A 17203-nucleotide genomic window follows, 5' to 3' on the forward strand; every position below is an offset into this window, starting at 1 on the left:
TATGTACAAAAACTTACTTAAAATAAGAAAATAATGCAAATGCAACAAAAAAACAGGTTTTCACTGATTTCTTTTGGAATCTTTTGTAATATTTTTGTAGATTCTGTGTGTTTATTAGAAAAAATGGTCAAATAAACTTGAGGTGAGCAAAGGAACCTAAGATTTTTACGACAAAACCCCTTTTTATGTACAAAAACTTACTTAAAATAACAAAATAATGCAAATGCAACAAAAAAACAGGTTTTCACTGATTTCTTTTGGAATCTTTTGTAATATTTTTGTAGATTCTGTGGATTTATTAGAAAAAATGGTCATATAAACTTGAGGTGAGCAAAGGAACCTAAGATTTTTACGACAAAACCCCTTTTTATGTACAAAAACATACTTAAAATAAGAAAATAATGCAAATGCAACAAAAAAACAGGTTTTCTTCGATTTCTTTTGGAATCTTTTGTAATATTTTTGAAGATTTTGTGGGTTTATTATAAAAAATGGTCAAATAAACTTAAGGTGAGCAAAGGAACCTAAGATTTTTACGACAAAACCCCTTTTTATGTTCAAAAACTTACTTAAAATAAGAAAATAATGCAAATGCAACAAAAAAACAGGTTTTCACTGATTTCTTTTGGAATCTTTTGTAATATTTTTGTAGATTCTGTGGGTTTATTAGAAAAAATGGTCAAATAAACTTGAGGTGAGCAAAGGAACCTAAGATTTTTACGACAAAACCCCTTTTAATGTACAAAAACTTACTTAAAATAAGAAAATAATGCAAATGCAACAAAAAAACAGGTTTTCACTGATTTCTTTTGGAATCTTTTGTAATATTTTTGAAGATTCTGTGGGTTTATTATAAAAAATGGTCAAATAAACTTGAGGTGAGCAAAGGAACCTAAGATTTTTACGACAAAACCCCTTTTTATGTTCAAAAACTAACTTAAAATAGGAAAATAATGCAAATGCAACAAAAAAACAGGTTTTCACTGATTTCTTTTGGAATCTTTTGTAATATTTTTGTAGATTCTGTGGGTTTATTAGAAAAAATGGTCAAATAAACTTGAGGTGAGCAAAGGAACCTAAGATTTTTACGACAAAACCCCTTTTAATGTACAAAAACTTACTTAAAATAAGAAAATAATGCAAATGCAACAAAAAAACAGGTTTTCACTGATTTCTTTTGGAATCTTTTGTAATATTTTTGTAGATTCTGTGTGTTTATTAGAAAAAATGGTCAAATAAACTTGAGGTGAGCAAAGGAACCTAAGATTTTTACGACAAAACCCCTTTTATGTACAAAAACTTACTTAAAATAAAAAAATAATGCAAATGCAACAAAAAAACAGGTTTTCACTGATTTCTTTTGGAATCTTTTGTAATATTTTTGTAGATTCTGTGGGTTTATTAGAAAAAATGGTCAAATAAACTTGAGGTGAGCAAAGGAACCTAAGATTTTTACGACAAAACCCCTTTTTATGTACAAAAACTTACTTAAAATAAGAAAATAATGCAAATGCAACTAAAAAACAGGTTTTCACTGATTTCTTTTGGAATCTTTTGTAATATTTTTGTAGATTCTGTGGGTTTATTAGAAAAAATGGTCAAATAAACTTGAGGTGAGCAAAGGAACCTAAGATTTTTACGACAAATCCCCTTTTTATGAACAAAAACATACTTAAAATAACAAAATAATGCAAATGCAACAAAAAAACAGGTTTTCACTGATTTCTTTTGGAATCTTTTGTAATATTTTAGTAGATTCTGTGGGTTTATTAGAAAAAATGGTCAAATAAACTTGAGGTGAGCAAGGGAACCTAAGATTTTCACGACAAAACCCCTTTTTATGTACAAAAACTGACTTAAAATAAAAAAATAATGCAAATGCAACAAAAAAACAGGTTTTCACTGATTTCTTTTGGAATCTTTTGTAATATTTTTGTAGATTCTGTGGGTTTATTAGAAAAAATGGTCAAATAAACTTGAGGTGAGCAAAGGAACCTAAGATTTTTACGACAAAACCCCTTTTTATGTACAAAAACTGACTTAAAATAAGAAAATAATGCAAATGCAACAAAAAAACAGGTTTTCACTGATTTCTTTTGGAATCTTTTGTAATATTTTTGTAGATTCTGTGGGTTTATTAGAAAAAATGGTCAAATAAACTTGAGGTGAGCAAGGGAACCTAAGATTTTTACGACAAAACCCCTTTTTATGTACCAAAACTGACTTAAAATAGGAAAATAATGCAAATGCAACAAAAAAACAGGTTTTCACTGATTTCTTTTAGAAACTTTTCTAATATTTTTGTAGATTCTGTGGGTTTATTAGAAAAAATGATCAAATAAACTTGAGGTGAGCAAAGGAACCTAAGATTTTTACGACAAAACCCCTTTTTATGTACAAAAACTTACTTAAAATAAGAAAATAATGCAAATGCAACAAAAAAACAGGTTTTCACTGATTTCTTTTGGAATCTTTTGTAATATTTTTGTAGATTCTGTGGGTTTATTAGAAAAAATGGTCAAATAAACTTGAGGTGAGCAAAGGAACCTAAGATTTTCACGACAAAACCCCTTTTTATGTACAAAAACTTACTTAAAATAAGAAAATAATGCAAATGCAACAAAAAAACAAATTTTCACTGATTTCTTTTGGAATCTTTTTTAATATTTTTGTAGATTCTGCGGGTTTATTAGAAAAAATGGTCAAATAAACTTGAGGTGAGCAATGGAACCTAAGATTTTTACGACAAAACCCCTTTTTATGTACAAAAACTGACTTAAAATAATAAAATAATGCAAATGCAACAAAAAAACAGGTTTTCACTGATTTCTTTTATCTTTTGTAATATTTTTGTAGATTATGTGGGTTTATTAAAAAAAATGGTGAAATAAACTTGAGGTGAGCAAAGGAACCTAAGATTTTTACGACAAAACCCCTTTTTATGTACAAAAACTTACTTAAAATAAGAAAATAATGCAAATGCAACTAAAAAAAAGGTTTTCACTGATTTCTTTTAGAATCTTTTGTAATATTTTTGTAGATTCTGTGGGTTTATTAGAAAAAATAGTCAAATAAACTTGAGGTGAGCAAAGGAACCTAAGATTTTTACGACAAAACCTCTTTTTATGTACAAAAACTTACTTAAAATAAGAAAATAATGCAAATGCAACAAAAAAACAGGTTTTCACTGATTTCTTTTGGAATCTTTTGTAATATTTTTGTAGATTCTGTGGGTTTATTAGAAAAAATGGTCAAATAAACTTGAGGTGAGCAAAGGAACCTAAGATTTTTACGACAAAACCCCTTTTAATGTACAAAAACTTACTTAAAATAACAAAATAATGCAAATGCAACAAAAAAACAGGTTTTCACTGATTTCTTTTGGAATCTTTTGTAATATTTTTGTAGATTTTGTGGGTTTATTAGAAAAAATGGTCAAATAAACTTGAGGTGAGCAAAGGAACCTAAGATTTTTACGACAAAACCCCTTTTTATGTACAAAAACTTACTTAAAATAAGAAAATAATGCAAATGCAACAAAAAAACAGGTTTTCACTGATTTCTTTTGGAATCTTTTTTAATATTTTTGTAGATTCTGTGGGTTTATTAGAAAAAATGGTCAAATAAACTTGAGGTGAGCAAAGGAACCTAAGATTTTTACGACAAAACCCCTTTTTATGTACAAAAACTTACTTAAAATAAGAAAATAATGCAAATGCAACAAAAAAACAGGTTTTCACTGATTTCTTTTATCTTTTGTAATATTTTTGTAGATTCTGTGGGTTTATTAGAAAAAATGGTCAAATAAACTTGAGGTGAGCAAAGGAACCTAAAATTTTTACGACAAAACCCCTTTTTATGTACAAAAACTTACTTAAAATAAGAAAATAATGCAAATGCAACAAAAAAACAGGTTTTCACTGATTTCTTTTGGAATCTTTTGTAATATTTTTGTAGATTTTGTTAGTTTATTAGAAAAAATGGTCAAATAAACTTGAGGTGAGCAAAGGAACCTAAGATTTTTACGACAAAACCCCTTTTTATGTACAAAAACCTACTTAAAATAAAAAAATAATGCAAATGCAACAAAAAAACAAGTTTTCACTGCTTTCTTTTAGAATCTTTTGTAATATTTTTGTAGATTCTGTGGGTTTATTAGAAAAAATAGTCAAATAAACTTAAGGTGAGCAAAGGAACCTAAGATTTTTACGACAAAACCCCTTTTTATGTACAAAAACTTACTTAAAATAAGAAAATAATGCAAATGCAACAAAAAAACAGGTTTTCACTGATTTCTTTTGGAATCTTTTGTAATATTTTTGTAGATTCTGTGGGTTTATTAGAAAAAATGGTCAAATAAACTTGAGGTGAGCAAAGGAACCTAAGATTTTTAAGACAAAACCCCTTTTAATGTACAAAAACTTACTTAAAATAAGAAAATAATGCAAATGCAACAAAAAAACAGGTTTTCACTGATTTCTTTTGGAATCTTTTGTAATATTTTTGTAGATTCTGTGGGTTTATTAGAAAAAATGGTCAAATAAACTTGAGGTGAGCAAGGGAACCTAAGATTTTTACGACAAAACCCCTTTTTATGTACAAAAACTGACTTAAAATAAGAAAATAATGCAAATGCAACAAAAAAACAGGTTTTCACTGATTTCTTTAGGAATCTTTTGTAATATTTTTGTAGATTCTGTGTGTTTATTATAAAAAATGGTCAAATAAACTTGAGGTGAGCAAAGGAACCTAAGATTTTTACGACAAAACCCTTTTTTATGTACAAAAACTTACTTAAAATAAGAAAATAATGCAAATGCAACAAAAAAACAGGTTTTCACTGATTTCTTTTGGAATCTTTTGTAATATTTTTGTAGGTTCTGTGGGTTTATTAGAAAAAATGGTCAATTAAACTTGAGGTGAGCAAGGGAACCTAAGATTTTTACGACAAAACCCCTTTTTATGTACAAAAACTGACTTAAAATAAGAAAATAATGCAAATGCAACAAAAAAACAGGTTTTCACTGATTTCTTTTATCTTTTGTAATGTTTTTGTAGATTATGTGGGTTTATTAGAAAAAATGGTCAAATAAACTTGAGGTGAGCAAAGGAACCTAAGATTTTTACGACAAAACCCCTTTTTATGTACAAAAACTTACTTAAAATAAGAAAATAATGCAAATGCAACTAAAAAACAGGTTTTCACTGATTTCTTTTGGAATCTTTTGTAATATTTTTGTAGATTCTGTGGGTTTATTTAAAAAAATGGTCAAATAAACTTGAGGTGAGCAAAGGAACCTAAGATTTTCACGACAAAACCCCTTTTTATGTACAAAAACTTACTTAAAATAAGAAAATAATGCAAATGCAACAAAAAAACAGGTTTTCACTGATTTCTTTTGGAATCTTTTGTAATATTTTTGTAGATTTTGTGGGTTTATTAGAAAAAATGGTCAAATAAACTTGAGGTGAGCAAAGGAACCTAAGATTTTTACGACAAAACCCCTTTTTATGTACAAAAACTTACTTAAAATAAGAAAATAATGCAAATGCAACAAAAAAACAGGTTTTCACTAATTTCTTTTCGAATCTTTTGTAATATTTTTGTAGATTCTGTGGGTTTATAAGAAAAAATGGTCAAATAAACTTGAGGTGAGCAAGGGAACCTAAGATTTTTACGACAAAACCCCTTTTTATGTACAAAAACTGACTTAAAATAAAAAAATAATGCAAATGCAACAAAAAAACAGGTTTTCACTGATTTCTTTTGGAATCTTTTGTAATATTTTTGTAGATTCTGTGGGTTTATTATAAAAAATGGTCAAATAAACTTGAGGTGAGCAAAGGAACCTAAGATTTTTACGACAAAACCCCTTTTTATGTACAAAAACTTACTTAAAATAAGAAAATAATGCAAATGCAACAAAAAAACAGGTTTTCACTGATTTCTATTGGAATCTTTTGTAATATTTTTGTAGATTCTGTGGGTTTATTTAAAAAAATGGTCAAATAAACTTGAGGTGAGCAAAGGAACCTAAGATTTTTACGACAAACCCCTTTTTATGTACAAAAACTTACTTAAATTAAGAAAATAATGCAAATGCAACAAAAAAACAGGTTTTCACTGATTTCTTTTGGAATCTTTTGTAATATTTTTGTAGATTCTGTGGGTTTATTATAAAAAATGGTCAAATAAACTTGAGGTGAACAAAGGAACCTAAGATTTTTACGACAAAACCCCTTTTTATGTACAAAAACTTTATTAAAATAAGAAAATTATGCAAATGCAACAAAAAAACAGGTTTTCACTGATTTCTATTGGAATCTTTTGTAATATTTTTGTAGATTCTGTGGGTTTATTTAAAAAAATGGTCAAATAAACTTGAGGTGAGCAAAGGAACCTAAGATTTTTACGACAAAACCCCTTTTTATGTACAAAAACTTACTTAAAATAAGAAAATAATGCAAATGCAACAAAAAAACAGGTTTTCACTGATTTCTTCTGGAATCTTTTGTAATATTTTTGTAGATTCTGTAGGTTTATTAAAAAAAATGGTCAAATAAACATGAGGTGAGCAAAGGAACCTAAGATTTTTACGACAAAACCCCTTTTCATGTACAAAAACTTACTTAAAATAAGAAAATAATGCAAATGCAACAAAAAAACAGGTTTTCACTGATTTCTTTTGCAATCTTTTGTAATATTTATGTAGATTCTGTGGGTTTATTAGAAAAAATGGTCAAATAAACTTGAGGTGAGCAAAGGAACCTAAGATTTTTACGACAAAACCCCTTTTTATGTTCAAAAACTTACTTAAAATAAGAAAATAATGCAAATGCAACAAAAAAACAGGTTTTCACTGATTTCTTTTGGAATCTTTTGTAATATTTTTGTAGATTCTGTGGGTTTATTTGAAAAAATGGTCAAATAAACTTGAGGTGAGCAAAGGAACCTAAGATTTTTACGACAAAACCCCTTTTTATGTACAAAAACTTACTTAAAATAAGAAAATAATGCAAATGCAACAAAGAAACAGGTTTTCACTGATTTCTTTTGGAATCTTTTGTAATATTTTTGTAGATTCTGTGGGTTTATTAGAAATAATGATCAAATAAACTTGAGGTGAGCAAAGGAACCTAAGATTTTTACGACAAAACCCCTTTTTATGTACAAAAACTTACTTAAAATAAGAAAATAATGCAAATGCAACAAAAAAACAGGTTTTCACTGATTTTTTTGAAATCATTTGTAATATTTTTGTAGATTCTGTGGGTTTATTAGAAAAAATGGTCAAATAAACTTGAGGTGGCCAAAGAAACCTAAGATTTTTACGACAAAACCCCTTTTTATGTACAAAAACTTACTTAAAATAAGAAAATAATGCAAATGCAACAAAAAAACAGGTTTTCACTGATTTCTTTTGGAATCTTTTGTAATATTTTTGTAGATTTTGTGGGTTTATTAGAAAAAATGGTCAAATAAACTTGAGGTGAGCATAGGAACCTAAGATTTTTACGACAAAACCCCTTTTTATGTACAAAAACTTACTTAAAATAACAAAATAATGCAAATGCAACAAAAAAACAGGTTTTCACTGATTTCTTTTGTAATCTTTTGTAATATTTTTGTAGATTCTGTGGGTTTATTAGAAAAAATGGTCAAATAAACTTGAGGTGAGCAAAGAAACCTAAGATTTTTACGACAAAACCCCTTTTTATGAACAAAAACTTACTTAAAATAAGAAAATAATGCAAATGCAACAAAAAAACAGGTTTTCACTGATTTCTTTTGGAATCTTTTGTAATATCAATTGAAATTTATGCCTTGACCAGAAAAATGTATCCTCGTCCCGCAGATTACTGGTGCATAAAATGTTCCAAAATACCAAATAATCCAATACCTTCAATGAGGTCAATGTTTTAAATTTTTTTTTAATAATTATTGATTATTTTTTTCAATTTTAAAATCATTTCTTCCTTATAGGTCATCAAGCAGTACACCGCAAGCAAGTAGTTTAACCAGAGAGTTAAATATTAGTCCAAGTAGCTTAAATGGTAGTTTTTTATTAACTTGCATTAAGAACCAATATTATGTTTATTTTATAAATTTTTTTAATTCTACACTATTTAGATGGTTTTGAATCTGTTGAAAACAATGAGATGGATGTAGATTATTATGAAAAGCCTATCAAAAAGCTGTTACCAGATTTAACGGTATCTTTTTTTTTATATAAGAGTTTTTTATGTTATTAAAGCTATATTATTGTTAGCGATAAAATTTTGTTATTATAAGTAAAATAGCAATAAAGCATACTCTATAAAAAATTTATTTCCAAAAAGTTGCAAGCAACCTCAAACTATGCTAAGAGTTATAAAAATAGCTAGATGGTGTCAGTTACAGAGAAAGAATATAAAGGGCTATCATATATTTCTAATATTAAAGTTGGGACTAGTTAACTTGACATATTTCAGTAAAGGCTTAAAAGTTTAAATTGAAGTAGTTAAAAATGTCAAAAAATGTTATTTTTTAATTGATAAAAATTTATGGCAATAAAAAAAAAATTAAATAAAGAAATGGTAAAATACAAATAAAAAATATTAATTTGTAAACATATAAATAAAGTTAATTATATGCAATCTAACTTGATTAATTAGTAATTTTTATATACATGTATATTATTTGGTAATATATAAATTTTAGCTTCAAAGTTTGCTATATAATAATTTAAGAGTATGTTATTTTTGTAAAATTATGGTGTACACAGTAAGTTTCAACAAATTTGAAAAAAAGGTATCAAGCATTTTTCAGTACGTTGAAAATATATATTATAGAAATATATTTTCAAATACTGGAAATTACTTTTCAAAATTTAGTGGTGGGTAAAAAACATGTTTTTTATTTACGCTTTTCATTCCTTTCAAAAGACACGTGTTTTTTGCAAAAACACGTGTTTTTCGCATTTCACCTATTGAATCAACAACTCTTAGGCCAAGCGCAATAACAAGTCATATACACAGCTTGCCTTAGTTTTTAACTTTAAACCTACCTTTTAACCTTTTATTGGAGCTCCGGTTCCATAGCTCCAGCTTGGTACCACAAGCCTGGTATATACATCGACTATCTTATAGCCTGCTGCTATTCTTGGTAGGTAGTGTTGCTACATCGACTGTCTTATAGCTTTGTGTTACAAGGAAGTGCCGCTACGTTGACTGAGAATGTTGTCAACGTAGTGGCACGTTGACTGAAAAAAGATTGCTGCCCCATGCCAACATGGGGCAGCAATCTTTTTTCTTTTATTATTTCAATTAATATTCCTAATATTTAAATAGTCTCCACTGACAAGAGCACAACAGGCGAAAAAATATAATCATTTTACTTAACTGCTTTATCAGTTTTTGTTTGCTTTTTTTTCCTGCTATTTTTCTTTCTCAACAGCATTTCTCAACTCTTCTGGTATTTTGTTTCCCTTATGAACATGAACAAGTAAATTTTGTGTATTCTTTGAATAAACTTTTCCACAATATATGCAACTGTATGAGTTGATTGTTTCACCTAAGGTTTTTAGAAAAAGTTTCTTGACTTTACTGCTTTACTAGGTATCTTTATTGAGAAAAATGAATATTTTTTAATTTTAGTTATATATTAAATGCAAATGATTATAAAGAACTAAGAGTCCACAAAACAAAATAAAATCCACAAAACAAAATAAACTCTTCGAAAGAAACATAGTAACATAGTAACATCCTATATTGACAAAAAGTTTTTTTCGAATAAAACATTTTATTTCTTTTGGTGGACGACATGTTTTTTAAAAACATGTCGCAAAAAACACGTTTTTTTCGTGACATGTTATATATCTGCACACCTCTATATATATTATATCTGCACACCTCTATATATATTATATCTGCACACCTCTATATATATTATATCTGCACACCTCTATATATATTATATCTGCACACCTCTATATATATTATATCTGCACACCTCTATATATATTATATATAAAATATGTAGTATAGTTATATTTTATATTTTTCTAGTATAAAGTAAGGAAACCTAAAAAATTTGTAACACTTGAATACTTATTATAGCCTAAAAAACATTTTCTTATATTTCTTGTAACAAATTAGTAGATTCAATATTTCTTATAACAAGATTGTAGATTTGTCATTTTTTGTAACAAGGTTGTACATATGCCATTTCTTGTAATAAGATTGTAGATTTGTCATTTTTTGTAACAAGGTTGTACATATGCCATTTCTTGTAATAAGATTGTAGATTTGTCATTTTTTGTAACAAGGTTGTACATATGCCATTTCTTGTAACAAGATTGTAGATTTGACACCGCTTTTACATTAAAATTTGGCAGTAGAATGGTAATATTTTATAGTATACCTGCAGAAAATGCCATAGTGTTTTTTTGAGAACTCAATTGCAATGGATAGCCCCAGATTATGAATATTCAAGCTTTTTATAAATAAATTTGTTTCTAGATATGATTTTGTTGTATTATAATGTAAAATTAAAGTTTGTTTTTGATAAGGAAAATGGTGTATGCTCCTTTAAAAAAAATAATACAAAAACAATTTTACATTACAGGATTGCTGTAATATAATGATTTAACCATGTTTTTTTAGTATTTTTCGAGGTCATTAAATGATGTGACATGGGTAATTGATATTATAATTTATTCATAACCAAATAACATCACAGTAGTTGATAAAAAGATTTGATGAGACCATGATGTGATTTGACTGTAAGTTTTGAAAATTTGAAATTCGACTTTCATTTTTTCAATTACTGGAAGTATCTCCTAGACAACATTAAATATAATATATAAACACTTTAAAATAGTAGACACTGAGACAACAAGACTAATATTTATATTTTCATCTTTAAAGTTGTCGTTTCTCTCATACCCCAACTTTTTTTGTAATACCACTGTAAGGCATGTTTTTGTTTTTAGTTAATCAACAATTTGCTACTTTTTTTAAAAAATAAACATTTTAGCATTATTAATCATTAAAAATAAAAAAAGTTTATATAAAATTTTAAAAGTTTTTTGTTCATTAAACAAAATATAAAAGTTCATTAGTAAAAAGATTTTATATAATTTATATATTTTAAGCTTATAGTTAAATTAGATATAGCTATATTTTATATTTTTCTATTATTAAAATGTTGTTAATTATATATTTATATTAATATTATATAGTTATATTATAATTATATAGTTATATTATTAAAATAATAAAAATTATTATTTATTTATTATTGTTACAGTTATATTTATATTTATTATTGTTACAGTTGTTATTTTGAGTTTATAGTTAAAGTTAGAAAGTAAAAATAAATTCAAAAAATATTATAATTGCAGGTTTTTAGTAGCTGGTTTTTACTAATTTCGTCAACACTGATACAAATTTAACAAATTTTATTTTGTAAACAAACATTTCTTTTTTCTTTTTCTTTTTTTTTTTAACAAAGAAATAAAATTTCTGTACATATTTTAATAGTTATAAATAAATATATTTGTATGTATAAAATAACTACATTCGTATGTATAAGATAATTACATTTGTATGTATAAAATAACTACATTTGTATGTATAAAATAACTACATTTGTATGTATAAAATAACTACATTTGTATGTATAAGATAATTACATTTGTATGTATAAAATAACTACATTCGTATGTATAAAATAACTACATTCGTATGTATAAAATAACTACATTCGTATGTATAAAATAACTACATTCGTATGTATAAAATAACTACATTTGTATGTATAAGATAATTACATTTGTATGTATATTATATTGTATATTATATTTGTATGTATGTTATAGTGTATATTATAGAGTGCTGCACAAAATAAAAATAATGTACATAAAAAGTCAGCAGTTAATAAAAGTAGTAGTGGTATATACTTTTTATGACAAAAGTAATAAAAATTGATACAATACAAAATGCAGATAGTCAAATTATTGACAGCTTTTGTGAAGCTCATAATGCAACTTCCGCTATAAAGAGTTGTGAGCAACTTTGGAGCCTATCAAGGCTCGCTTTTAAGCTGTTGACAATGTAGAGTAGATTACAGGTTATCTAGGTTGTTCCTATATTTTTCCAGTGAAGTCTCTCTGTTGTTTACTCTTGGTGAAATTATAATATGGGGAATTAAGGTATTACGGGAACGTGGCAATTAAATATGTTAATATTGCACTCAATTGTTAACTTTTGAATGAGTTCACCTTGTTGTTCTATATTTAATTATAGTTAACACGCTCAGAGTTGTTTCCAATGTTTTTTAGGTCATCTATATTTCAGTTATTCTATATTTAATTATATTTAGTGTTTCTACCATTGAGTACTCATAATTGATTTTTTTTTTGGCTAAAGTTCATGACTTAACATTTCTTTTTTTTAGCTAAAGTTCATGACTTAACATTTCTTTTTTTTAACTAAAGTTCATGACTTAACATTTCTTTTTTGTGGCTAAAGTTCATGACTTAATTTCTTTTTTATAAGTTTAAGTAACACTGCTTTATTTTAGAATAAGTAAATGAAACTCTTTTTTATTATTATTATCATTATTATTAATTTACACATTGAGGAAATAAAATTTAATAATAATAAAAAATAAAATAAATAATAGGGAAATAAAATAGAATAGAAATAAAAGAGAAAAAAATAAAATAATAGAATAATAAATAAATAATAATAATAAATAATAGAATAATGCAATTAATTAAAATAAGCTAATAAAATTGTTTGTAAAATTATTAAAGTTAAATTGGTATACTTTATTTTTTAGTTAGCATGCAGTAGTGGCAATGTTCATTTGTTATCAAAGTTATTTTACAAAATTATGAAGAGTGGAAAATCAAATGATCGATCAGTTGTTGAAGCTATCTTTCTTGGGATATCAATGTGTGAAAACAATTATGACTTATTTCAAATCAATTCTAACGTCTTAATAAATGATCGTTTAGATGATTCTGCATTAATGACAGTGGGTCAAGTTGGTGTTCGATTGATAAAGAGTTTATTAACCTTTTCAAAATTTCAGGAAGCATATAATGTTCTTCATTTTCTTGATCAAAAATGTATACCTTACATCAGATGTGGAAAAGCATTTGGAATTCAGATTCATACATCAATAGATTTGAGTGAATGTGATGTACTTCTGATGTGTTGTAAAGTTTGTACTGAATACAATGATTTTGAAAGTGGTTATAACTTATTTGAACAAAACGTGTTGAGTAATAATATTTATGTATCAGAATCAGAATATAATGAAATAAATGAAACAGCAAGCTCCATAATTTATGGTTTATGTAAAGAAAATTTTCTAGAGTTGTCCTGGCAGTTTCATAATGAGTTAGTTAATTCCTCTTATCCTTTATCTTCATCGATTCAAGAGAAGGTTTTAAATGAGATGTGTGCAAAGTGCTTTTTAAAAAATGCTTCTTTTTCTGAAGAAGTATATAAATATATGCAAAATAATAACCTAGATGTCTACTCCATAACAACTAGAACGTATTTAGAATATCTTATGAATAATGATAAAGAAAATCTTGCCCAAGAAATATTTGAAAAATGTTTAAAAGGAGGGTTTTACAAAATAAATATTGATCCACTTTGCTTAGAAATAAGTTGTGACTTTTTGAAAGGAGAAATTAGTTTGTTTGTTAAACACCATTTTAAAAAACTTGCTTTAAATACATCTCAGCTTGGAACTCTTAAGTTACGATGTGTACCTTCAGAAAAAAAAGACTTATTTAATATTAACAAATCTCAATCGGATTGCAAGTTAAACATTTTGCAGATTCTTAATGACTTCAGTCCGCAGTTAGATATAAAAGATTCAAATGAGGTATGATTTTTAAAAAGATTTAAATAAGATGTGAGTTTTCATATTGCTTATCTCAACAATTTCTTTTTATTACAGTTTTTAAATCTCTATTGAATTTACTATATAATATACATTATTATATTTTTTATGTATTATACAGATTGTACTTGCATATAATAGTAACAGTAATTATATAATAATAATAATAATAATAATAATAATAATAACAATAGTATATTCATGGCAAGTCATGTCATGGTGAAGACAAGTTATTTAAGAAAAGAAAAATTAGATATAATCCTACAATTCTCAATTTAGTAAGAGCTCATAAACCTTGGATGGTAATCCTCCTAGTTATGGTATCACAATAAAAAACCAGGTTAACACCAAAGAGAACACATCCGAAATCCTAATTTTCCCTTTTTGAAATGTTTAAAAAAACAAAAAAGTTTAACTCCCACTTTGAAATATTCAAAAAATTTCAAATTATTTCAAAACTATTTAATTAATCAACTTTTTCTTTAAATATTTAAATATTGTTTATACAAATCGAAACAGAGAGAGAGAGAAAAAAAAGATAAATATCAATTGGAGAATTTTACTTGCTTTGTATTAATTTTTATAATATTTTAGGTTTTTAGGTTTTATTTTTCAAATTCGAAAAAAAAATTTTGTAACTTAATCCGGTTTCACTATTTTCTACTTGCCGCATTTTATTTATTTTTTATTTTTAGTATGTTGAAATCTCAATTGTGAGCATACGTCGTTGGTATCACAGCCAACTGCGGTTTCAGAAGGCGCTTTGTCCTTTAATTACTAGTAAACAAAGATTTGTTGATATGCCTACATCCGAAAAAGTTTCTTTTATAGAAGATGGGAAACCAAACATGAAAATGACTATATGTCCAACCCCACAATATGGTGTTACTTCTGATGCCAAAATGAATGATGCCAACGAACGTACAATGAAGTTAATTAATTCAGAGATACAAAAGCAATGTACTAAGTTGATGGACGCGCAACTCCTTCCACGTGAAGTACTTTTTTTTTTTTTTTTTTTTATAAATAATAAAGAAAACTCTTTTTAAAAAACCGTCAAATGTTAAACAAAAATTTTATTTTTTAGAATTACATAAACGTATCCAGAATCCTCTATCGCGATTTTATAGATTTACTGAATGAAGAAGGAAATTTGTTTGACAATGAAGAAATGGCTAACCGAGTCATATCTTATGTAAACGATAATTTTAACAGATAATGGGATTCGATTGTGTCAAGGTCATTGTGTCATTTGACTCTAAATTGATTCTACGGCTTTACGCATTCTTCGGTTATATTTTATTGGGATTAAACTCTTTATAAGTAGAAGTGTTTTTTATTTATTTGTTTAACATTTTCATTATTTTTTAATGTTTCTTTTTATTTTCCCTTTAAATAGTTTATTGGTTTGTAAGTATCATCGCTAGTTTTAGGGTGTATAATTTAATGTTTTGGATCAAATTTAAAAGGAAGGACGCTGGCAGGAAAATACAAATATTTGACCTTTTAATCACGAACAAATGTTTTATCACTTAATAACCAACCCAATCTGTTTTTTATTCTCCCATAACCGCTCTTTATTTTCTATTCAATAAGAATGATTCAATCCATGCAAAGGCATATAAACAATAACATAGGCATAAACTTTAGCACATAATTTATGTTCGATATATGGTCAAGCGCTTTCTAAAATTTGGTTTACAACTCCAATGAGTAAGTGCAGTCGTAGCGCAGTGGTCAGAACCGAGAGGTTTGAGGTTCGACGCCGGCTCTAGCCTTTTAACCGACATTGGTAAGGAAGAAGGCCTGAACGTAGTTAAATACTTTTCCTCGGTGATAAGACCGTAAGGACTTCTGAACGCACCGTAATAAGCACCAAAAATAAACCATCAATTAGAATACCATTAAATAATGTTCCTGTTAAGATGTCAAGAAATTCTAGTAAATTTGTGTAGCAGCTCTTTACTTTCAGAAAACTACGCTATTCTTTTGCTAATAGCTTGTTTAATATTAAGTGTTTTATTATACTATCACCAATGATTCTTTCTAATATTTGTAATATTTCTTTCTAATATCTGTAGTAGTTCAACTTACTAAAAAAAGGCGTTATAGTCTTTTTTCAAATATTAATTAGAGTTTCATCGTTTTATAGATTTTTAAATAACAAATATAAAGGATATAAAATTGCTGAATTTTAAGTTGCTGAATTGCATCGTTTAAGAAGAAAAGGATGTACCAAATCAATTCCAAATGATTTGAATATTTCTACTTGAATCTATTTTTTATATATATATATATGTTTGAAACTTTGTCTTTTACTTGAACAGAACGGAAACACTTATTTAATTCTACTACAATAGACATTTGATCGGTCATAATTTTTCCTTTTTCGATACTTTTTACAATTACTATAATTTGGGTTTTCACGATTTCTCGTTTTATAATAAATTTAGAAACAAATCAATCAACGAAACGTAGGCTAATGCGGTGTTTCGTCACTTATTTGTGAATTTCGTCACTGATGAATGAATTCGTCACTTATGCGATTCAGCTTTATAATAATAATGCATAAAAACTAAAAAATCAATTTACTAGGTTTTTTTGAAACTTTTTCAACTGATATTTGTAGAATATTATTAAATAAAGGTTTTATATATTTTCCTTCGATTATTCTTTAAATATTGCGTGTAAACATCTAAGTTGAAAAAATATTTTTCTGTTTAAATGCCCGTCGTCAAAAAATAATCAAAATATGCAATATTTTGACCGCAAAGTATTATTGTTTTTTTTTTTTTGATAGATCAATGTCAGTATTTTTTTAAATAACAATTTAAGTTGCTATGTTTTTTCTTTTGGAATCGTCACGTTATGATTGTTAGCTCATTCTCCAATGAGGGGCAACTTCGTCGCTAAAGAAAAAATAATACTTTAAGATGAACTAAGTTCTTTCATTACGCTAATTTTTTTGGTTTAAAATACTCCTTAAGTGTACCAAAGTCATCTCACAAAGTATGGAACAAAGAATGCAACTTTTGCAACTATGAGTAAAATTCAAATATCTTATTTCCTAAAAAAATAATTAAGAGACATCGTTGGTGCAAAACAAAACTATTATAAGTCCATTTTTTGGCAAAAAAAACTTTTTTGGTTTAAAATACTTAATACATATAATAAATAACTGAAAACAAGTAGATTTAATCAAAAAAATCAAATGCAGTAATTAAATTTAAAACTTAAAACGTCTTTTTCTCAGGACAGCCAAAATGGACTTGTTTTGGAGCGACGATGTATAATCTA

General features: G+C 26.4%; 1 protein-coding gene across 1 annotated transcript; it reads left to right on the forward strand.

Moving 5' to 3' along the window:
- Positions 1-7813: 7813 nt before the first annotated feature.
- LOC136078083 (uncharacterized) lies at positions 7814-15277 on the forward strand. The gene is made up of 6 exons (XM_065792919.1): positions 7814-7911; positions 7985-8055; positions 8132-8214; positions 12827-13888; positions 14602-14904; positions 14994-15277. Exons 1-6 carry the CDS (start codon positions 7838-7840, stop codon positions 15123-15125), a joined length of 1725 nt encoding a protein of 574 aa, XP_065648991.1. The 5' UTR covers positions 7814-7837; the 3' UTR covers positions 15126-15277.
- The last annotated feature ends 1926 nt before the right edge of the window (positions 15278-17203 follow it).

The sequence above is a fragment of the Hydra vulgaris genome, chromosome 03 (genome assembly GCF_038396675.1).
Source record: "Hydra vulgaris chromosome 03, alternate assembly HydraT2T_AEP".
Classification (NCBI taxonomy): Eukaryota; Metazoa; Cnidaria; class Hydrozoa; order Anthoathecata; family Hydridae; genus Hydra; species Hydra vulgaris.